Genomic DNA, 19,533 nt, shown 5'->3' on the forward strand with positions numbered 1-19,533 from the left:
AGGGGCAGGGATATAGTGATTCTGATTTTCTGAAAGAGAGAGAGAAAAAGAGAAGAGTCTAATTGCTTATCATTTCCCCCCACGCATTTTACTTCAGTTTGTGGGCACGAAGAAAGAATCTGGGTTTTCTTCTATTTCACCATTCTCTTTTTTCACCCCGCCCAAGGGTAATTTGGGGAGGAAAGGGAGGCTGATGGCGAAGTGAGGGCTCCCTGAACAGCTTCAGCGGTTCGTCTCCTCCCACCGCCCCCTCTCCACCCCCATCCCTCCCAAGATCAGACCGAGTGTAATGTCCTTGCTACCAGTTACTCCAATTCTACTATGCAACAGCAGAGGGGAGCGCTTTGCAACAAGGATTTGATCTATTTCAAAGGCATCATATTTTCTTGAGAATCTCGTTCCCTAACCATATAACTAAAGCTCCCACTTGCTAACTCTTTCCATCCTCTCCACTCTTCTCTCCCCTTTGCTCATCCCTTCTCCTCCCTGTTTCTGTCACTTTTGTGTCCCTCCACCACCCTACATATCCTCCTCCCTCCCCTTCTCACCCACCCACCCATTCCTCTTTCTGAAGATAGCAAAGGTGGCGGGGATCTCGGTGAACAGATGAAGGACCCTCTCATCCCATCTTCAATGCCTCTACTTAAGATCACAAAGGTCTGGAGCAAAACGGGCTGCTGCTGGGCGTCCTCTTGGAAAAGCTGCTGTCTGCTCTTGGTTTTGTATGAAACTGGGGACTAAAGGAGTTACAACCGCTGCCGAGTCGTGGGTGAGAGCGACTAAACGTCCTCTCCGTCGCTGCCCGTCAGTCTTGACCAGCTCCCCCCTCTCCACTCCCTTCCCATATCCTTCGCGCTTCTTTGCCCCCCTTCCTTTAGTCCGCCAGCCGGATTCTGATCTTAAGCCGGCAGCAAACTCATTAGAAAGCCCCCTGGTGTCATTTTGAGAGCTGCAGCCGCTATGATGCAAAAGAAGACTGTGGTGATGTTGGTGATGATGATGGTGGTAATCATTGCCCGGGTGTGATGTGATTGTCATGGTGGGAATGATGATTTCGAGGCGGTGAGAGCTAGAGCAAGCGAGCGCTAGCAGAAAGAAGGGTTGATTCGCTTGTAGCTGCTGTGTGGGTTCGGATTCTCCCCCAACCCCCATTCCGCCCCCTTCCTGACTCCATCCTCTCCCCCACCGCTGGAAGTCCTCCCGAATCTAAATGGAATTAGTGGAGATAGGAGTCCCTGGCGTAAGGAACAGACATGATCTATGGACGCAGTTTGTTTCACAGTGAGTACCTTTCTCCCGGCGCTTAGTTACCCCCCTCCAGATTTCCTTCCGTCCCTTTTCTCCTCCCTCCTTTTGGAAAGCGCAGGTGGATGCAGTGCAACCTCCCTTCAACCGGACCCCGCAGTAGCGCTGGAGTCTCTGGGGCAGATGTAAACTTTCTGTATTGCAGTATAATTGAAGAGGGGCTAGCGGGGAAGGCGGGGGCGGATGATGATTAGTTTGTATTTTCGTCTGGTGCAGAAATGAAATAAATAGCATTTATTTATTTATTTATTTGTTTATTTATTTATTTTGGTAGGGAGGTTAAGGTTAGGAAAGGGGAAAAAAGATTGCAGAAACCTTTGAGTTCATGAATAGTCCGTAGCTTTAGGATTGTGTTTGATTAGAAAATACGCTTTTGAGAAGTGGGGGTGATGGGAAGTGGGGGTGATGGGAAAGGTTAGGATTAGAAGAAATCCCCCCTTTCCCATCATGTCAGAGTATTCTCCTCAACCAGTGATTTTTTTTTCCATGACAGCTACTTTAATGTACATGAAAAAAAAACAACAAAAAAAACAAAAAAAAACAAAAACAACACTTTGCTGGGCTAAGGATGTAGTACTAAACTCAACTATTCTGCATTCACTTGCCTTTTAGTCAGAAAATATCTAACGCTGTCTTTAAAGTAATTGTAAGAACTGTTTGCCTGGGTTGGTGTGTTTGGGGGGGTCTATCTAAGAGAAAAAAACATCCTAAAGCATGATAAAGAAGGTAATGTTGGTGGTATATCCTCATTCTCTTTCAACCTGAATATACAGAGGTTATCTGTCAAAATAAACGAAGGTTTCTTATACTCTTTGTGAGTAGCGCACTTAAAGATCTGCTCCAACGTTGATGATAGCATATATTCAATAATGTACAAATGGGAACCATAGTAAAGAATCTTTGGCAAAAGGAAGCAGTCAGCTTGAAGAGGTTGTTGCCCGTGTGTGTGTTTGTTTGTAGAAACATTTATGTAAATGCAAAAACATGCATTCAGGTTTACTTCAAGATGTGGTAAAAGTACTGATTTTTTCTCTTTTAGAAAATACTGAAAAGGCCTAATCCATTCTAAGAACAGATGGCCTGACCACAACCTTTTTCTTTTCTTTTTTTTTTTTTTAAAGGAAATCTCTGTTCAGATTAAAACTATGCAAAACAACAGTTCACAACAACATAGTTCATATATCAACTCTAGAACCCAAAGTAAAGTCCATGTTCCTTTACCTTTTACTTAAGTTCTTCTTTCCAACGTAAAAGCTCATGTGGGAAGCTTCATAAGAAGGTTTTCATAGTATATTATGATGCTCCCCCAATCACTTAAAATATCTTTATATGTGTATAATGTATGTATATATACATATATATATGTACTCTCACACACAAATAAAAATACATATTCATGTACATAACTTTTTTATTCTACTGATTTCACACATAAACACAAACATAAAGATAATGTGAAAAGAAGGAAGAAGAAAATGAACCATGCAACCATTTTAATATACATTTCTACTTCCAGATCATACCAAAAGAATGAAGATCATGGAATCAAACAAAAAATAAAGAATGAAGATGATTTAAATTATTTTCTTTTTAAACCAAAGAGAGTAATTTTCTCTTCTAAATGTAAAAAATTGATCCTCAGAAAAATGAACTTATAATAATGATTTTTTCTTAAAAAAAAAACCCAAAAAACAACTATGTAATTCAAAATTTGGCTGCAATACAGAACAGAAACTGGATGGTTATCCTTAAAGTCTTAAGGGATTAATATTTATATCATCTTAAATTGTGGGGGTCCTAGTGGTTTTATAAGTTGATTTAAAAAAAATAATGCTGGCTTAAATATCTTCCAACCAAATTAATCTCTTTCTTTTCCCTTGTTTCTCTCCCTCCCCTTTTCCCCTTAAACTCTTTTTTCCCTCAGAATTTGATCCTAGGGATTTCTCTTGTGAATTATAAGTTGTTATTGTTTTTGTATTTCCTCATTGTAGTTTAGGACCAAGAATATATGATTCTTTTATTCCTCCTTTTTTCCCTTTTTAGGTGCCAAGTATAATAATGGCAGTTTAGAAATTCAGAATATCTTTTTGTAATTAAATTATCTAAATTAAGATTGTTGGAATAACATGTTTACTGCTAGTATTCAATAACTTTAGATTGCTGGATGTTACTCAAAGTCAACTTATAATAACTTCAAAAATGAAAGTCCAAACTTTTCTTTATTTTCTAAATGAGGTTATCTAAATCCCATATAGATATATTTTTTAAAATTGCAACAAAACTGAATGGTTATGGTATTTTATCTTTTGAGTTATTATATTTATATAGGTCATAATATGTGAGCGTAAACACTAATTTTGTCTTTCCATGATTATTTCTGTTTATTTGTTTCAGTGGTAGCAAGTCTAATCATCCTACATTCCTCTGGGGCTACCAAAAAAGGAATAGGTAAGTTAATTAAATAGGGTAAAAGTACTGCAAATCCCTGACACTTTTCCCAATTCTATCTATACTCTAAATAATAATGTTATAACAATCTGACCACATATACAACTGATTGCCTTTCTTTAAAGAAAGTTCACAACTCAATTTACAAACTAAGAGCTAAAACAAGGGTAGAGAGGTGTATTTTTTCTTCCACAAATGTTGAATGATGGCTTTGTTTTGCAGAAAAGCAAACCACTTCAGAAGCACAGAAATCAGTGCAGTGTGGAAATTGGACCAAACATGCCAATGGAGGTGTCTTCACTTCTCCCAATTATCCCAGCAAGTATCCACCAGACAGAGAGTGCATCTATATCATAGAAGGTAAAAAACAAGGGGAAAATATGACAAAATAACTTTAACCCCAAATTTCTTTTTAAATAACACTTCATGAACAATTTATTTTACAACTCTTAAAAAGCATTGCATTGAGTTTATACTCACTTGAGTTTATTAAATTGGGTGCATTAGATGGAATTAATACTAGCTAGCTCATGAAACTGGAATAATGTGTCTTAAACTTGATAATTATAGATTTCAAGGTAGAAGGGATTCTAATAGTAATAAAGTAAAATACCTCATTCATCTGGTACATAGTAGGTGCTTAATAAATATTGATTGATAATTTTAAATTCACTTCATAAACAGTGAGAAATAGAATGATGTAAAAATCAAATTATGTATATTGTCAAAGAACATTTTATAACCACATGGTATATCAAAGAGAACACTAGACTAAAAATCATAAGTCAAGGTATGTTAGTCCTAAATGTCATTAATTAGCTACATGAGCAACTAAATCACACTCAAGTTTTCTCATGTATTCAAGAGAAAACCATATTTTAGGACCTGAAGGGCTTTTTCCTTTTTTTTTTTTTATAATATCATCCAAAACATTAGTCTGAAGCCTTATTTTTACTGATTTATGCTTGTACTCCTGGTGATGTGCTTCGACTCACAGCTTAGATTTCCAGATTTGACTGGCATCTAAATTTGTCCAACCCAAGTCTCATAAATGTGAAAATCTTCAAAGAAAGTCAAAGGCCTTCTACCTTTCTTGAATTTCCCCTGCTCCCTGTCTGCTTAAATGTCTCCAGAATACAAAATTCTTACAGAAGGTCAGTGGCTGAGATTTTAATATCTCTTATCTTACTTTATAAAGACATTATATAGCCTTTACATAAGAGATACAGAAAATATCATAAAATTGTTTTCAGTATACCAAATTATACTTTCTATGGAAAGTTCTATGATCATTTGAATTGACCTAAAAGTCTCTGATATAAGAATTTTGAAGATCTTTGTGAAAAGTAAAATGTTGATAGTCCAATAAACCTAGAAGGCAGTGACTCTGTTGTAAATGGGAAGTGCTTTAAAAATCTCAATGTAGTTTTATTTAGTCATACTTCAGTTCAGATTTGGTTTTCTTTCTTATTTTTAAGCAAAGGTTTAATCAGAGATCTACATGGTATGATTATCAAGTCATAGGGGGAAAAAAAAAAAAAAAAAAAAAAAACTTGTTCTGAGTCTGATTAGTCAGTTCAGTAAATGCTCCATTATGTGGCAAACAACAAAGACAAAAACAAAACAATCTCTTCCCTGGAGCTAGAATAGGATAGCAACAAGTAGAAAGACAAATACCTGTAAGGCTACACCAGAGGCAAAGAGCACTAAGAGCTTACCAGCTTAGGGCTGCATTAGTGCAGGCTTCACAGAGGAAAAGTCATGCTTGATTTGAGTCTTGGAAAAAAAAAAAAAAAAAAAAAAAAAAAGATAAAGAACTCTTACTTGCAAAGATGAGGAGGAAAATCATTCTAGGTATGGAAAACAGCCAGCATAAATTCATAGATGTAAGAGATAAGATGTCTAGTTTAGAGAATGGTCCAATTTGTGTTGAATGTAGCATACAAGAAGGAAAGGGATCCTGCCTTTAATAAGTGCTTACTATGTGCCAGATATTATAATGCGTAAACACTTTGCCAATATTTACCAATATTATCATATCTGAGCCTTACAAACCCTGGAGGATAAGTGCTGTCATTTTCTGCCTTTTTACAGTTGAGCAAACCCAGACATGATTGGTTAATTGATTTAGCCAGGGCCTTCCAGCTAATAAGTATCTATGGCTTGATTTGAACTCAGACATTCCTGACCCAAAGCCTTCCTGACTTCAAGTCCAGAGCTTGAATCAGTATATTACTTAGATACCTTCTGAAGATAAATATTAGAAATAAGGGTAAGTATAAGAGACTCAAATGCCAGGATGATTGCAAATCATCTGAAAGATTATAAGGAACCATTGAGAATTTGAAAAGAGGGAACTTACAATACTAAGAATAATGTCATGACAAGAGTCTTTTTGGAGATTTAGAAGAGAATCTAGACACTCTGTGAGGAGATAGAGATAACATGGGCCTGAACTAAGAGGGGATTTAAGTAGGTGAAGAAAGGAAGAATATATTGAAAAACATGTTGTTGAGGACAGAAGTGACAATATTTTACAAGATATTGGAGAAATGAAGAACAAAGAGTGAAAGATGATTTGAGATTATGAAGCTGTGTAAGTAGGATGATGGTAGTTACCTTTTAGAAGGAATAAAGTTTGGAAAAATAGTTCATTAATGGGGAAAAAATAAAATGATGCTCCTTTTTGGACATGTTAAGTTTAAGATATTTGGTGGAATATTCAGGTTTAAAAGCTTAGTCAATAACTAGGAATATGACAATAGATTTTTTAAAAGATACTAAGAAAAAGATAGACAGATAGATGAATGGATGGATGGACAGACAGAAAGAGTGAGAGTTAATTTTGGAAATCATCTGCTTAGGGATGACCATTGAACCATTGAAAGCTTTTTTTTTTTTTTTTTTTAAATATCAACAAAGAAGAAAGAATAGATTGAACAGAGAGGGCCATGAAAGAACTTTGAAGGATAACAATGATTTGGTGGCTAGATATTAGTGAGGGATCATGATGTATGAACAAAATTACTGAATGGGAATAGAAAGATAATATTAGATATGTCTAGAGAAGAATCAGACAAAGGAGGAGATACTTTTCAGGAAGAAGAGGGCTAGTCAATATCATCAATAGCTTTAGAGAGGTAAAGGAGCATCTATATGCTAGGCTTATTTGAAATTATTGGTGATCTTGTATGGAAAAACAATTAATTTTCCCCTAATATATAGAAAATGATGCATTTTACTACTATTTTTATCAAATGTGGTATTTACAGATGGCTTAATTTAAATTAAAGTGTTATAGTCAGTCAAAAGGCATTTATTAAATGCTCACTAAGTCAAATGTAATAAAATCTTTTCTAATAGTTATTGATATTAGTAAAAGACTGAGAAAAACACATATAATTTTATACTTCAAAATTAAAAATTCATAGAAAAAAGGCATAATGTCTTCTACGATGCAAGAATACCTCTAATTCTTTATTCATTTCCATATAGTAAATTAGAAGTTAGTATATGTTGGAAAGTATAATAGATATATTTTTCAATTAAAATAACAAATCATTAAATAACACCATTTCAAATCAACAAATGTTAAATATCTCCTGAATTCTAAGTTCTGTTTTAGATGCTGGGTATATAAATTTTAGAAAATAAGTAACCCCTGTGTTCAAGTAGTTTTGTTTATTTTGAGTAATTGGTTATAAAAGTAAACAACTAAATCTAGTGTAAATAGGGAATGGTGGGGACACAGAAGAATAATTGAAACAAAGTGATCTAAAAAAAATTTTGAAGGAGGGAAAATTTGTCAGGAAGGTGATTCTTAAAGACAGAGACAATGAGGAAATTGATTCCAGGCATTTGGATTCTAGGAGGAAGAAGATGTCTTGTCAAATTCACAAAACTTCAAGTAATAAAGTGGCATTACTTGTTTCTCATAATGATGAACACCGCTTTTGTATTCTTTTTCTACCCCAGCTCAGTGATGATAAAATATTAGAACATCTGACTGGATTTGTGTTTGTGAGTTCTTAATGGTGTTTTTTTTTTCTTTTTATCTGTGTATGCTTAAGTACACCTTTGTTGTTGTTGTTGTTGTTTTTACTATTTAACAAGTATTGTTTTCTTTTTTACAATTTTAATCACATGTTTATGACATATACTAAGAAATAGGAAAGACAAGAGAATCAGAAATTACGTATATACAAGAGATGAATTTAAAATAATATGTATTTTCTTTAGTTTTCTTTGGTGTTAGAATTCATTTCACTATTTGAAATCCTTACCATTATTATCCTTCTATCATCATCCCTATTTTCCTTAAACTTGGGGTTTCTACACAACATAGAAGTAGATTGCACTTATAAATTTACTTGTGAAAATATAGTTAGTAAGTAATTGGAGTGACAAGCTGCATTGGACTATCTACAAAATGAAAATACTACATTTCTGCGTTTTCTTCATAAATTTATTTGCAAAACAAGTGATGCCATGAATCCCATATACATAGCAATTTATGCCATTACAATGTAATTTTTAAAACTAATATATATGGAATGGCTTATAAACAAGTGCTTTTATAAATATTTTTCCAGAAGTCAATATTTAATTTAATTTAAATTAATTTAAAGATTTATTTAACAAATTTAAATTTAAAGATATTTTTAAATTTTAAATTTAAAGATAATATTTATTATTTAATTTAAAGATTTTTAAAGGTAATTTAAACTTTAAAGATAATATTTATATGTAAATAAATATATCTTTATTATTAAAGATAATAAATTAACACAATTATTCTAGTGTAGACAGATTTTGATTTTAAAATCTGCATTTTTTCAGACCTAGATATACTCATTGATAATTCTTGGATTATCTATTATACTTAATTTAGTTGACAGCCAAAAATTTACGATGACAATTTACTATCAGGATCAATTTAAAAGAAAATTTCACCTTTATGAAATGACAGTATTTAACTTTTTTCTTTTTAATATAAAGTTTGTTATCATCATTACGTAGAGTTCCAGGGACAGAATGAATTTTTAATCTAATTTTGCAGGAGAAAACTAGATTATAAAAAGTTATTTGCCCACTAAATGATAAAATCTTTGCCCAAGATGGCACCAAGAGTCAAAAAATCCTTATTTCAATTCTGTCCTCAGATACTTATTAGCTGTGTAACCCTGGGCAAGTCATTTACTTCTTTCTATCTCAGTTTCTTCAACTGTAAATTGGGGGTAATAACAGCACCTACCTTGCACAGATATTGTGAGGATCAAATGAGTTAACATTTGTAAAGCCTTTAAGATATTGCCTGGCATACAACAGTCAATAAGACTTTATTTTTTTATCTTTCCCTTTCTATGACCAATCAACATCATAGAAATAATAAATATGTAATAGTACTTGTGTCATGCAGCCCCATTCCACTTCCACAGTTGTAGTGGCAAAGAATTATAAGAAAAAGGGCAAAGAATTCTAAATGAACCCCAAAAGTTAAATTACATATACACATTCTAAATATTAGAGTTTTGCTAATAATCAACTAATGATGATGATGATGATGATGATGATGATAAATTATAGCTCCTATAGCAGAAAACTTTATAAACAACTCATTTCCTCTTCACAAAAACACTAGGAGGCTGGTACTATAAAGTATCTCTATTTTACAAAATAAGAAAGTGAGACAGGTAGGAGTTATGTGACTTGGTTATATAACTAATTAGTGCCAAAGACTGGATTTGAACTCAGGTCTTCTTGATTCCATGTCCAGTTCTGTCTGCTTTGAACTACTTAGTTACTATAATATGAGCCACAAATGCATCAAAATTCCAAAATCTTATTATTTGATACTACTTTGAAAGGATTCTATTTTCATTTGAGTATTACCTATGCCAATAAATCACAAATCCCTACATTTCTTCTCTTCAGACTTCTTATTTTTCTATAAATCCATCACAAAAATAAATATTACTGAGGGGTCTACAAACTTTAATTTGTTCCTTTAGCACATTGAGAATAATCATGTACTTAAGAGTAAGTTTTCTTGTTCCTCACTTCCAGTAGTGTATCAGTTCATGCATCATCAGTAGGAATTGTATGTTAAAGAGTACCAACAGGTAAATGCTTTTAAAACTGTGATTTTAGCTCTTTTTTCTTCTCATTTTAGCCACTAAGTTATTGTAGAATATTATTGCTAAAGAAGGGAAGGAATCACATAATCAGAGATTGTAGGGCCAATATTTGAACCTATAATATAAGTACACTTAGTGTACTTAGTACTTATGCAGTGGCCAAATTTGCCAATACTTAGCTAAACTTATATTCATTTAAGAGATACACAATTCATCTTTATGAAAATATTCAAAGCTATTCTAGCTCAACTAGATCTGGCAGAGCTTGTCTTCTGCTAAAATAGCTTAAAAATCAACAGTCTTTTCCACACCACAGTGGGGCATTGAAGTATGACTTCAATGAGAATCATCAAAGAGAGAATGAAAGTGACAAAGGAAAGATGACAAAATGCTTTAAAAATTTTTAAAGAGGGTGAAGAAAATTTTAATTGGGGAAAATCAAGAAAGGCTTCATGAAAGAAGTGACACTTAAATTGAACAAGTAAGATCAAGATTCCAAAAGACAGAAACAAGAAAGAGAACGAATCCCAGGCATGGAATTCACAAGGATTAAAAACATTCAAAGTGAATATCATTGATAATTCTCATGAAATTCAACTTGAATTTTCCTAAATTAAATTAAATAAAAATTAAATAATTTTATGGTTCATCTTCACCTCAATGCATGTCTAGAGTAAATATGTCAAGCAGAATCTTCTCTTTTATCACCCAAGTATATAGTATTATTACCTGGCTTAGAGTATAAGTGCTTGATAATGTTCAATGAATGATAGTCTTTTGGCCTAATTTGCAGGGTGTTTAGGAGGATGAAAGTGAAAAAAAAATGAAGAGATACAATGGTGTAGTAAAATTTTTGCAGATATAGCAGAGTTCTGAAATGACAGTAGAATTAAATATATTAAATTAAATATAATACTACTTGGTAGGCAATTTTTATCTGACTTTGCTAAAATTGAAAACAGGCTAAAAAACTGTCTAGTTGAAGCAACAAATATAATTAAATGAATTGCAATCCATTTCACCAGTGTCTTAATTTAAACAAATATAGAGATTAAAAATAGGGTGCAAGATATTCCCTATATACGTGATGACAAAAGAAATGCATTTTTTTTGGTTTTATGACAGGGAATTAAATATTTGGGAATTAAATATTTGTAGGCATCTGGATAATGGATCAGCTTTTCCATTTTTTATTCAGCTATTTAGACATTGTCTAGACACAGTGGAGTTAACTTTCAAGGAGTTTACACAGATGTAAGGCCTTGTGTTTACTAAGTGTAAGACAACAATATAGAGATATCCTTAGCTACATTTTACCTCCTGGCATTGCCGTTGCTTTATTCATAACACTAACTGTTCATTCTCTCATTGTAAATAAGGCAACTATTTAACTAAGCATAACAAGCCTTTCAGTACAGATGACATTTAAAAAAAAATGACTATACTATCATAGATTTCAATCAGGTTTTTATTATCACATTTAGAAATAGAAGGAACCTTGGAACTTCTACTTCATCTTAGCTATAGAGGAAGAACTTAGATATAGAGGAATTAAGTAATTCACCCAAGGTTACACAAAAGCACATAGTAAAGTTAGAATTTGAATCTGGAGGCTTTGACTACAAAATAATCACTCTGTACATTTTAAAAATGTTCTTTGATTTTTCAAAACATTCATAATATTCACTAGCTAACATGTTTATAAAACACCTAGTATTCCATGCAGACATGGTGCTAACTTCTTATTTGATCTTCACAATAACCCTGGGACATAGATGCAATTATCACTCTCATTTTTACAGATAAAGAAATGGAAGCAAATAGAAGTTAAGTGACATGCCCAAGAACACATAACTAGGAAGGGTTTTAAAATGGATCTAGTTTTCTTGACTCTGAACCTAGTACTCTAACTTGCACCATTTAGGGGCCTATTTAAGGAGATCAATAATTCACTAATTTGCTCAACAGTGTCTATTAAGTACATACTATTTACAAGACACTATATGATTAAAGGCCAAAAGATTTAAAGATAATATTGAAAATAATCCTTCCTCCTCATGAAAGGTACATCAGTATTTCCTGAGTACATACTAGTAGGCCCAGCACTATGCTAAATAGTGGTGTCTGACTCAGAAATGAGGATTACTAATCATTGCCTAGGAACCCTCATGAATACATATTGACCTCATTCGAAAACAATTTTATCTATGCTTTATTGTATTTTTATTTATTTTGTTAAATTTTTTCAATTAAATTTTAATTGGCTATGGCCTACACTGAAGAGTGTTGTTGACAGCATATTTTTACCCTTGTGAACTAGATTTACATGAACGAATATGTAGGAGCTCATTTGAGCAGGGATAAAGCACTGACTGAGGGCATTTCAACTGTAGAATGAGGAAAACCTTAATAAAGTGGAGACTTAAAGGAAGCTAATAACTCTTTTTTTAAAATTTATTTCCACAGATTTCATTTTATTTGGATTTTTTTTTTTTATTCATTTTTCCAAATTATCCCCTCCCTCCCTCCACTCCCTCCCCCCATGACAGGTAATCCCATACATTTTACATGTGTTACAATATAACCTAGATATAATATATGTGTGTAAATACCATTTTCTTGTTGCACATTAATTATTAGCTTCCGAAGGTGGAAGCTAATAACTCTTAAAAGATGGAAGTGAGGAAGGAGGAAGGAATTTCTTAAATGAATTAGCAGTTTGGTCATGGGGAAGTAAGAAGCATGGATGAGAGAAGAGGTAGCAGGTGCAGTTGTTGGAGCTAATATAAGACACATGCTTTCTAGTTGTGCTTCTGTTCAGAAATAGTTATCTTTTCGGAAGCACATTTTAATTGCAGCTCAGTTTTGTAGTCCATAGATAGCTGTGAGCTCCAAAAATTTTGGAGTGTTAAAAGGTTGTTTTGTTTTTTTTTTAGTCATTAAATAAAGGAAAAAAAGGATTATTACTAAATCTGGATTTAAAGGAATTCAATACAACTGAAAGGTTTTCAGTTTCCACTTCTGTTAGCTTTTGCTGTCAATCATTTTGGCTTATGTCATAGGGATTGCTGGTTATCTTTCCACACGTTAAAACTAGTGTTCTCCAGCAAATATGAAATCCTCAAGTTGGTATTTTTGTGTGAAATTATTAGATTTATAAGACTGATGTATTGAGTCTTAAATATAAGAAGTCTTTGGAAAAAGATAATTGATGAGTGAACTTTGTTTATTTGAGGTATATTCAGTGGTGTGCTGGTATTTAACAATTAACTCTTTATATGAAAATACCTTCACAATTCACTTTTGGATTTAATTTGAATTGTTAATAAACCCTCCATAATTTTCTTAAGTCCAAACATTAATAAAATGATACATCATATCCTGAATTGTAGAATGCTGACTTCTGAAGTGTAAATTTTCCATTAGAAATTTAATAATCACTTTTCCATGACCAAAATAGGTGTTAACAGCCCTACATTGGCACACATTTCATAATATTCTGCAGTTCTGCCACCTGACTCCTAGACAAACATAAAATTATTGATTTGTGAAGAGATTTCATTTGTATTAAATGCTCAAGGATTGACTTTCATGGAAACTTCTTCCTACTATTGAGGAGTGACTATGTAGATTAGAATACCTCATATTCTAATGTAATGCAAGTATAAAGTGGTTTCAGATAATAATTGGGTAAACACTGAAACAAAAAAAAATCATTCCTGAATTCTTAAAAAAATATATACTATTATGGAGAGAAAAAAAAAAGCATACTTAATTATATAATTGTACAATGGCCCTAATATTTTACTGCTTTCATTTTACTGCTTCACTTATCTGGATAGCTAGTAAAAGTGTAGCTTTCACTTCACATGTGGATACTCTAAAGTGGTAATGTCTTTTTATTTTATTTCAAATATTTTATATGGTATTGTGATTTTTTTTGTTTTTGAAATGTATATATATATATGTGTGTGTATATATGTATATATATATATATATATATATATATATTAGGATAAATTATATTCATGAATGTCCATCTTAGCTTTACTTCCTTATAAATTGTTCTTTTGTTCTTTGCTATGCATCTTTTTTTTACTTCATTCATTTCCCCCTTCTCTTCTAACCCTACCACCCTCAAGCTAGCTATAATTAAGAAATGATATATTTTTACTTATGTAGCTAAATACACACACACACACACACACACACACACACACACACACACACACACACAGACTTCTTTTCTATCCCTGCTGACTCTTTGCTTTATTTCTGCTCCTTAACTTGTCTTGCTATTATTTAACCTCCCCAATCATGAAACCTCCCTTGTCTTCTTCCCTCACCCTTTTCCATCTACCCCATCCCTCTCCCCTTATTTTTATGGAGTTTGGAGGGTGCTGTACTTTTCATGATATATATGTAGTGCTGCCTATTTGACCTATTTCTAATGTGAGTAGGTTTTCAGAACTACAAGCACTCCTTCTTCTTAGAATGCTCTGTTTATTCTTTCTCTGTGCCTCATTTATATATCATACTGATGATTTTTATCTTAACTCTGCCCAAATCTTTCTTTTGAACTATCTTATTGTTGATGTGAGTTTTAAACATATGACATATATATATATATATATATTTCATATTAAATTAAAAAAAAACACCTTAAACAATTTGTCCATGTTGAATTCCTTGAAACTGATATTTGATATTGGCTCTTATATATTAAATTTCCTATTAAGTTCATATTCGGTTAATAGAAATTCCTGAAAATCTTCAAATTCATTGAATGTCCCTTTTTCTCATTCAATATTATAGATAATTTTGCTAGATGTGATATTTTTGCCTGTAGGCACAATTCTTTTGATTATTGATAGATATGATTTCAGCACCAGTGGTCTTTTCTTGTGGTTACTGATGAGTCCTGTACAATTCTAATTATATCTCCAGTGGTTTTGAATTGTTTTATTCTCATTTCTTGAAAAATTTTCTCTTTGATCTGGGGGTTTCAAAAATTTGGCAATAATATTTTTATGTGTTTTCCATAAAGGATCTCATTGAGGTGTTGATTGGTTGATATATCTATATCTATATCTATATATAGAAATAGATATATAGATATAGATAGATAGCTATAGAGATATAGATATAGATTTTCTATTTACACTTTCCTCTTCTATCATTCTAGAACTTTTTTTTGGATTATTTCTTAGACTATTGGGTCAAAATTATTTTTTTGATGGCAACTTTCAAACAGTCCAATTATTCTTATATTTTCTCTTCTTGTTCTGTTCTCCAGCTGTGTCATTTTTCTTACAAGATGCTTCATATTCTTTCTCTTTTCTTCATTCTTTATAATTTGTTTTGTTATATATTGGTCTCTCATAGGTTCACTGGCTTCCCTTTGCCTAATTCTAATTTTCAAAGAATTATTATTTTTTTTTTTGAGACTCTGTATCTTCTTTTCTAGTTGGTTAACTTTTTTCATAATCTTATTTTTCTTAAATGGTTTTTGTTTTTGTTTTCAAGTTTTTCCCTAGTGTCTCCCATTTGATTTTTAAATCTCTTTTTTGAATTTTTCTATAAATTCCATTTGGCCAGGGAACCCTTTTTGCTTTACTCTTTGGGGTGGAACTTTTTTTGTTTTGTTTTGTTTTTTTGTTTTTGTTTTTGTTTTGTTTTTTAATTTTAGTGTCCTCCTCTGAAGGATGAACCTTCGTCTTCCCTGTTCACATGTCAAGGTTTGTATGGTTGGGTTCTTTCTTCTTTGCTGGCTCATTTTGTTTTAAATAAAAGATATTTGTATAAACACCTCTGTTCATGGAGTGGGGAGATAGTAGCTCTAGCTTCACTTGAGCTCTGCCCTCTGCCCAGGAACTCTAAATCAAAAGCTCGACTCTCCAGCAAGTGCCTGCAGCCAGTATCATTTCTGCCACACTGTTTCTGCACTCACAGATTATGCTCATTCTTTCTCACCCCAGAGCCAAATCTCAGGCAGGATAGCTAGGCCTGGTATTCCTAATTAGCCAGGTTTTACTAAGTCTTCCCAGGCTCAGACTAGTACCTTCCAAGACATGAAAGATTCTGTAACCAAACCCAGCTAGCTCTAGAGCTGTCCACTTGATGTTTCTGTGGAGTTAGCCTGGAAGTGTTTGCATTTCACACAGGTAAATCCCTGGGCCTGAAACTTTCTTCAGATCTTTTGCTGTACCTTGGAGAGTGCCTGTTCTACCTCCCCCCCCCAAGTCTCCCTGATTTTTCACCAGTTTTATGTTCACCCTGAGGCACAGATTTGTTATATTTATTGGAGAAATCTGCAGAGCTTGAAATTTACCAACCTACTTTGCGTCCTTCCCCCTAAAGTAATAATGTTAAGAGAAAAACTCAAAGAAAGAAATGAGTACTGCCATGGATTCTCTCATTATGGTTCTCTTATTCTGACTAAGCTCTTTAATAGTAATACTCTTGGTTTCCCATTACCTAATTTTGGAAACAGAGTGCAGAAATGAATAAAAAATGGAAAAAGTGGAAAAGAAAGGAATAAAGTGTTTTCAGAAGCCAGGGAAGTACAAAGAAAGCATTTGTTCTCTAACTTGAAAGATCTCTCTACAAGACAAATAAAATATGTGTTCTTTTTAATTTTATTTGTATATTACTCTACTGGAGCAGAGACTGAAGTCTTGAAATATAACTAAAATTCTAGATTTTGTTCTACTGAAGAGAATGTTTGGAAACAAGTATAACAAATTCAGCCCCGATTGAAGAAACCTTTCTTGAAATAACTATCCAGAAAATAAAAAAAAGATATGAATTCAATTATTCTAATAAAATGATTAGCTGTCATTATTAAGATAGTCATTCCTTCTAGAAGCTATCTTAGCTTCTTATTTTCACTATCAAACTTATTGAATGACATTTGTATGCCTATGACTTCCACTTCTTCATTGTTTTCTTTGACCAAGTATATGCCCTATCTTCTCCCTGATATTATTTCTTTCTTTAGTTTCAAAGATACTGAACCGTATCCATAGTCTTCCTTCTTCCACAAATGTATTTTATTTCTTTCATTTATTGATATATTTTCTTTCTGCCAGCAAGCTCTAAGTGTTCATAAGCTCAATTTCTGGTCCTCTGCTCAGCCCCTCTGTACCAAAACACTACATCATGATATAAACTATAAATACAGTGTGAAATAGTGATTATATTTTTTTAAGTCAAAATAAGGGTAAAAGTTTGATAAAATATATCTCCCCAAATACACTCCCCCCGCTAAAATCCTGGCTATCTCAGAAGTTCAAAACCCATGAGTCCTGTAGACTTAGGAAATAGAGTCTTTAAGTAAATAAATCCTTAGAAATAAAATCACAATTTCTAAAGATAATGAAATGAAACTCAAAGATGTTAAGTTCCATTTTAAAAGTCATCTTAATTCAATCCAATAAATATTTAATTGCTTAATATATGTCAGCTACCATGTCAGGTGTTGTGTTGTAAAGACAAATATAAAACAGTCCCTGCCCTCAAGGAATTTTAATTATTTCTGTTGGAACAGTTAATTGGTACAGTGACTGGATAAACCACTGGACTTGATAAGGTAACAAGTACTGAGTTCATATATATAGCCTCAGATTATGTCTTTCAGTATAACTGAAAAATAGTTATTCAATCAATTATGTCTCAGTTTCCTCAAATGTAAAATATTTGAAATAATAGCCCTATGGTGCAGGATTGCTGTAAAAATCAAATGAGAATATTTGTAAAGAACCCAATGCTTCTCAAAAAGTAGGTGCTTTGTTGTTAGTTTTTTTGTTCCAACTTCTATATTTTACCATGTTTAAACACACTATTTTAAAAATATAGAACTTGTTTTAAATATACATAACTTTAAGTTAGAAGAAACCTTGAAAAACATTTAGTCTAATATCCATGTTTTATAGAGGAAGAAGATGAGAGGTACTGACACTTTAGTGACTTTTCCAAGTCATATTCTATTTGTTCTCTAGGCAATTTTCCTTCTTAACTATCTACTCTTTGTAATTGGTACCACATCTCTTACAGGGAATAAGACTGAAAATCTTATCAGTTTTGTTCATTCCTCTGTTTGTCCCATATCCAAGCAGTCACAAAGTTTTATTTGAAAACTTCATTTTGTCTGCACTTTCTCTCGATTTCTACTAAAACCAGCTTAATTCTTCCCTGTACTAATTTTTGACTGTATTAACTACTTATTCTCTTTGTCTTTAATACTTCTTCCTCCAACCTATTTCACATAATGCATATTGATTAATCTTCCATCTATACTATTTTCATCACTTTTTTTCAATAACTTCCAGTGCTTTACTATTTCAAAATCAAATCAAGTCTAAAAACCTTTCCTGTCTTTGAAAGTTTTATATAATAATTCCTACCATGCATACAAAACCATATTTCTCAATATTTTAGGGAATATACTTTCTCTATAGTGAAATACTTATTTTTGTTCCTGTTCATCCTTGCTTTTGTGCCCATAGACTCATATTTTTTCCCTCACCTTGAATAATTTATTCTGCCAATTCAAATCCCACTTAAACTTCAGGTTCCAGCCTTCCTCATTAAGCTTGAATCAAATTATTTTACACTCATTTCCTTCTTTCTTTCCCAAACTATAACAAATTAAAATGATCATTTTGTTATTTTCTAGGTTTGTACCATATCCAATTATATTAACATTTCTTGTTTTTTGTTTCACTATGTTTTCTTACTTAGATTTTGGGCTCCTTAAGGGCAAGGATAATATATTATATCAGTTGTAAAATCTAATAGGTTCTACCAACCTAGAAAACTGTAGAGGAAGGGATTTATTGATTATCTATGAATTGAAGGGCCCAACTAAGCTGGAGATACTTATTATCACAATGATGGCCCTATGTAATAGATTTACATACTCACCTATCCTTATCATTTTTGCCAAGATTTTGCAGATAATGACAGATGAATGTAAAGTGAAGAAATAAATCATCAATGATAAAATTTATAAGAAATAATTATTAAAATAAAAAATAATAATAAAGAAATAGCAACTAATATTTTGGCTTATTCTATAAACTTTATACCTATACTGCAGCTAATAATGATATCCTGCATTTAGTCTTTAAGTGTGGGTTGATAAAGATTTTGTTTTGTATTGTAAAAAAAAAAAACTGTGAAAATAAAAAATATCATGTAGGTAAATAAAAACAAATATGAAATGCAAAGTAATATGTGTTAGGATCTTACTAAGTTGCTAATGAGATAATGAGATGATAGGTTCTTACTAAGTGCTAAGTCAGTACTTAACAATTCTCTAGTTCTGGCTTTTAAGGGGAGTTTTACCCCTTTGAACTTCTGGGGAGCAGCTTAATGTTTAAAAGGAGCAAGTTCATTGGTTGAAGTATTTTTGTCCCACAAGCTCTTGCGTTATCCCACACCCATTCTCTGGGAGAATAAAAGAGGGCTGCACTCTGGAGGAGGAGGAGTCTCTACTCTAGGTCAGAGTTGGTGGCTCTCTACAGGAAGAAGAATCTGGCCCAGAGATTGAATTGAGACAGCAGATCTCCTCCCAGAGAGAGATCAGCAGTCTCTGGAGACAACAGAATATTTCAAATATGCTTTAATAAGAACTGGGCAT

The 19,533-nt window shown here is 32.7% G+C and overlaps 1 protein-coding gene across 1 annotated transcript in view; it reads left to right on the forward strand.

The window, feature by feature from the left end:
• Positions 1-275: 275 nt before the first annotated feature.
• Positions 276-19,533, forward strand: part of NETO1 (neuropilin and tolloid like 1) — a 260,993-nt gene continuing 241,735 nt past the window's right edge. Inside the window, exons 1-3 of the mRNA XM_074273996.1 lie at positions 276-1,281; positions 3,700-3,753; positions 3,976-4,113. Of these exons, the coding sequence (XP_074130097.1) occupies positions 1,254-1,281; positions 3,700-3,753; positions 3,976-4,113 (220 nt within the window). The 5' untranslated portion in view covers positions 276-1,253. The remainder of the gene's footprint in view (positions 1,282-3,699; positions 3,754-3,975; positions 4,114-19,533) is intronic.

The sequence above is a fragment of the Sminthopsis crassicaudata genome, chromosome 1 (genome assembly GCF_048593235.1).
Source record: "Sminthopsis crassicaudata isolate SCR6 chromosome 1, ASM4859323v1, whole genome shotgun sequence".
NCBI lineage: Eukaryota > Metazoa > Chordata > Mammalia > Dasyuromorphia > Dasyuridae > Sminthopsis > Sminthopsis crassicaudata.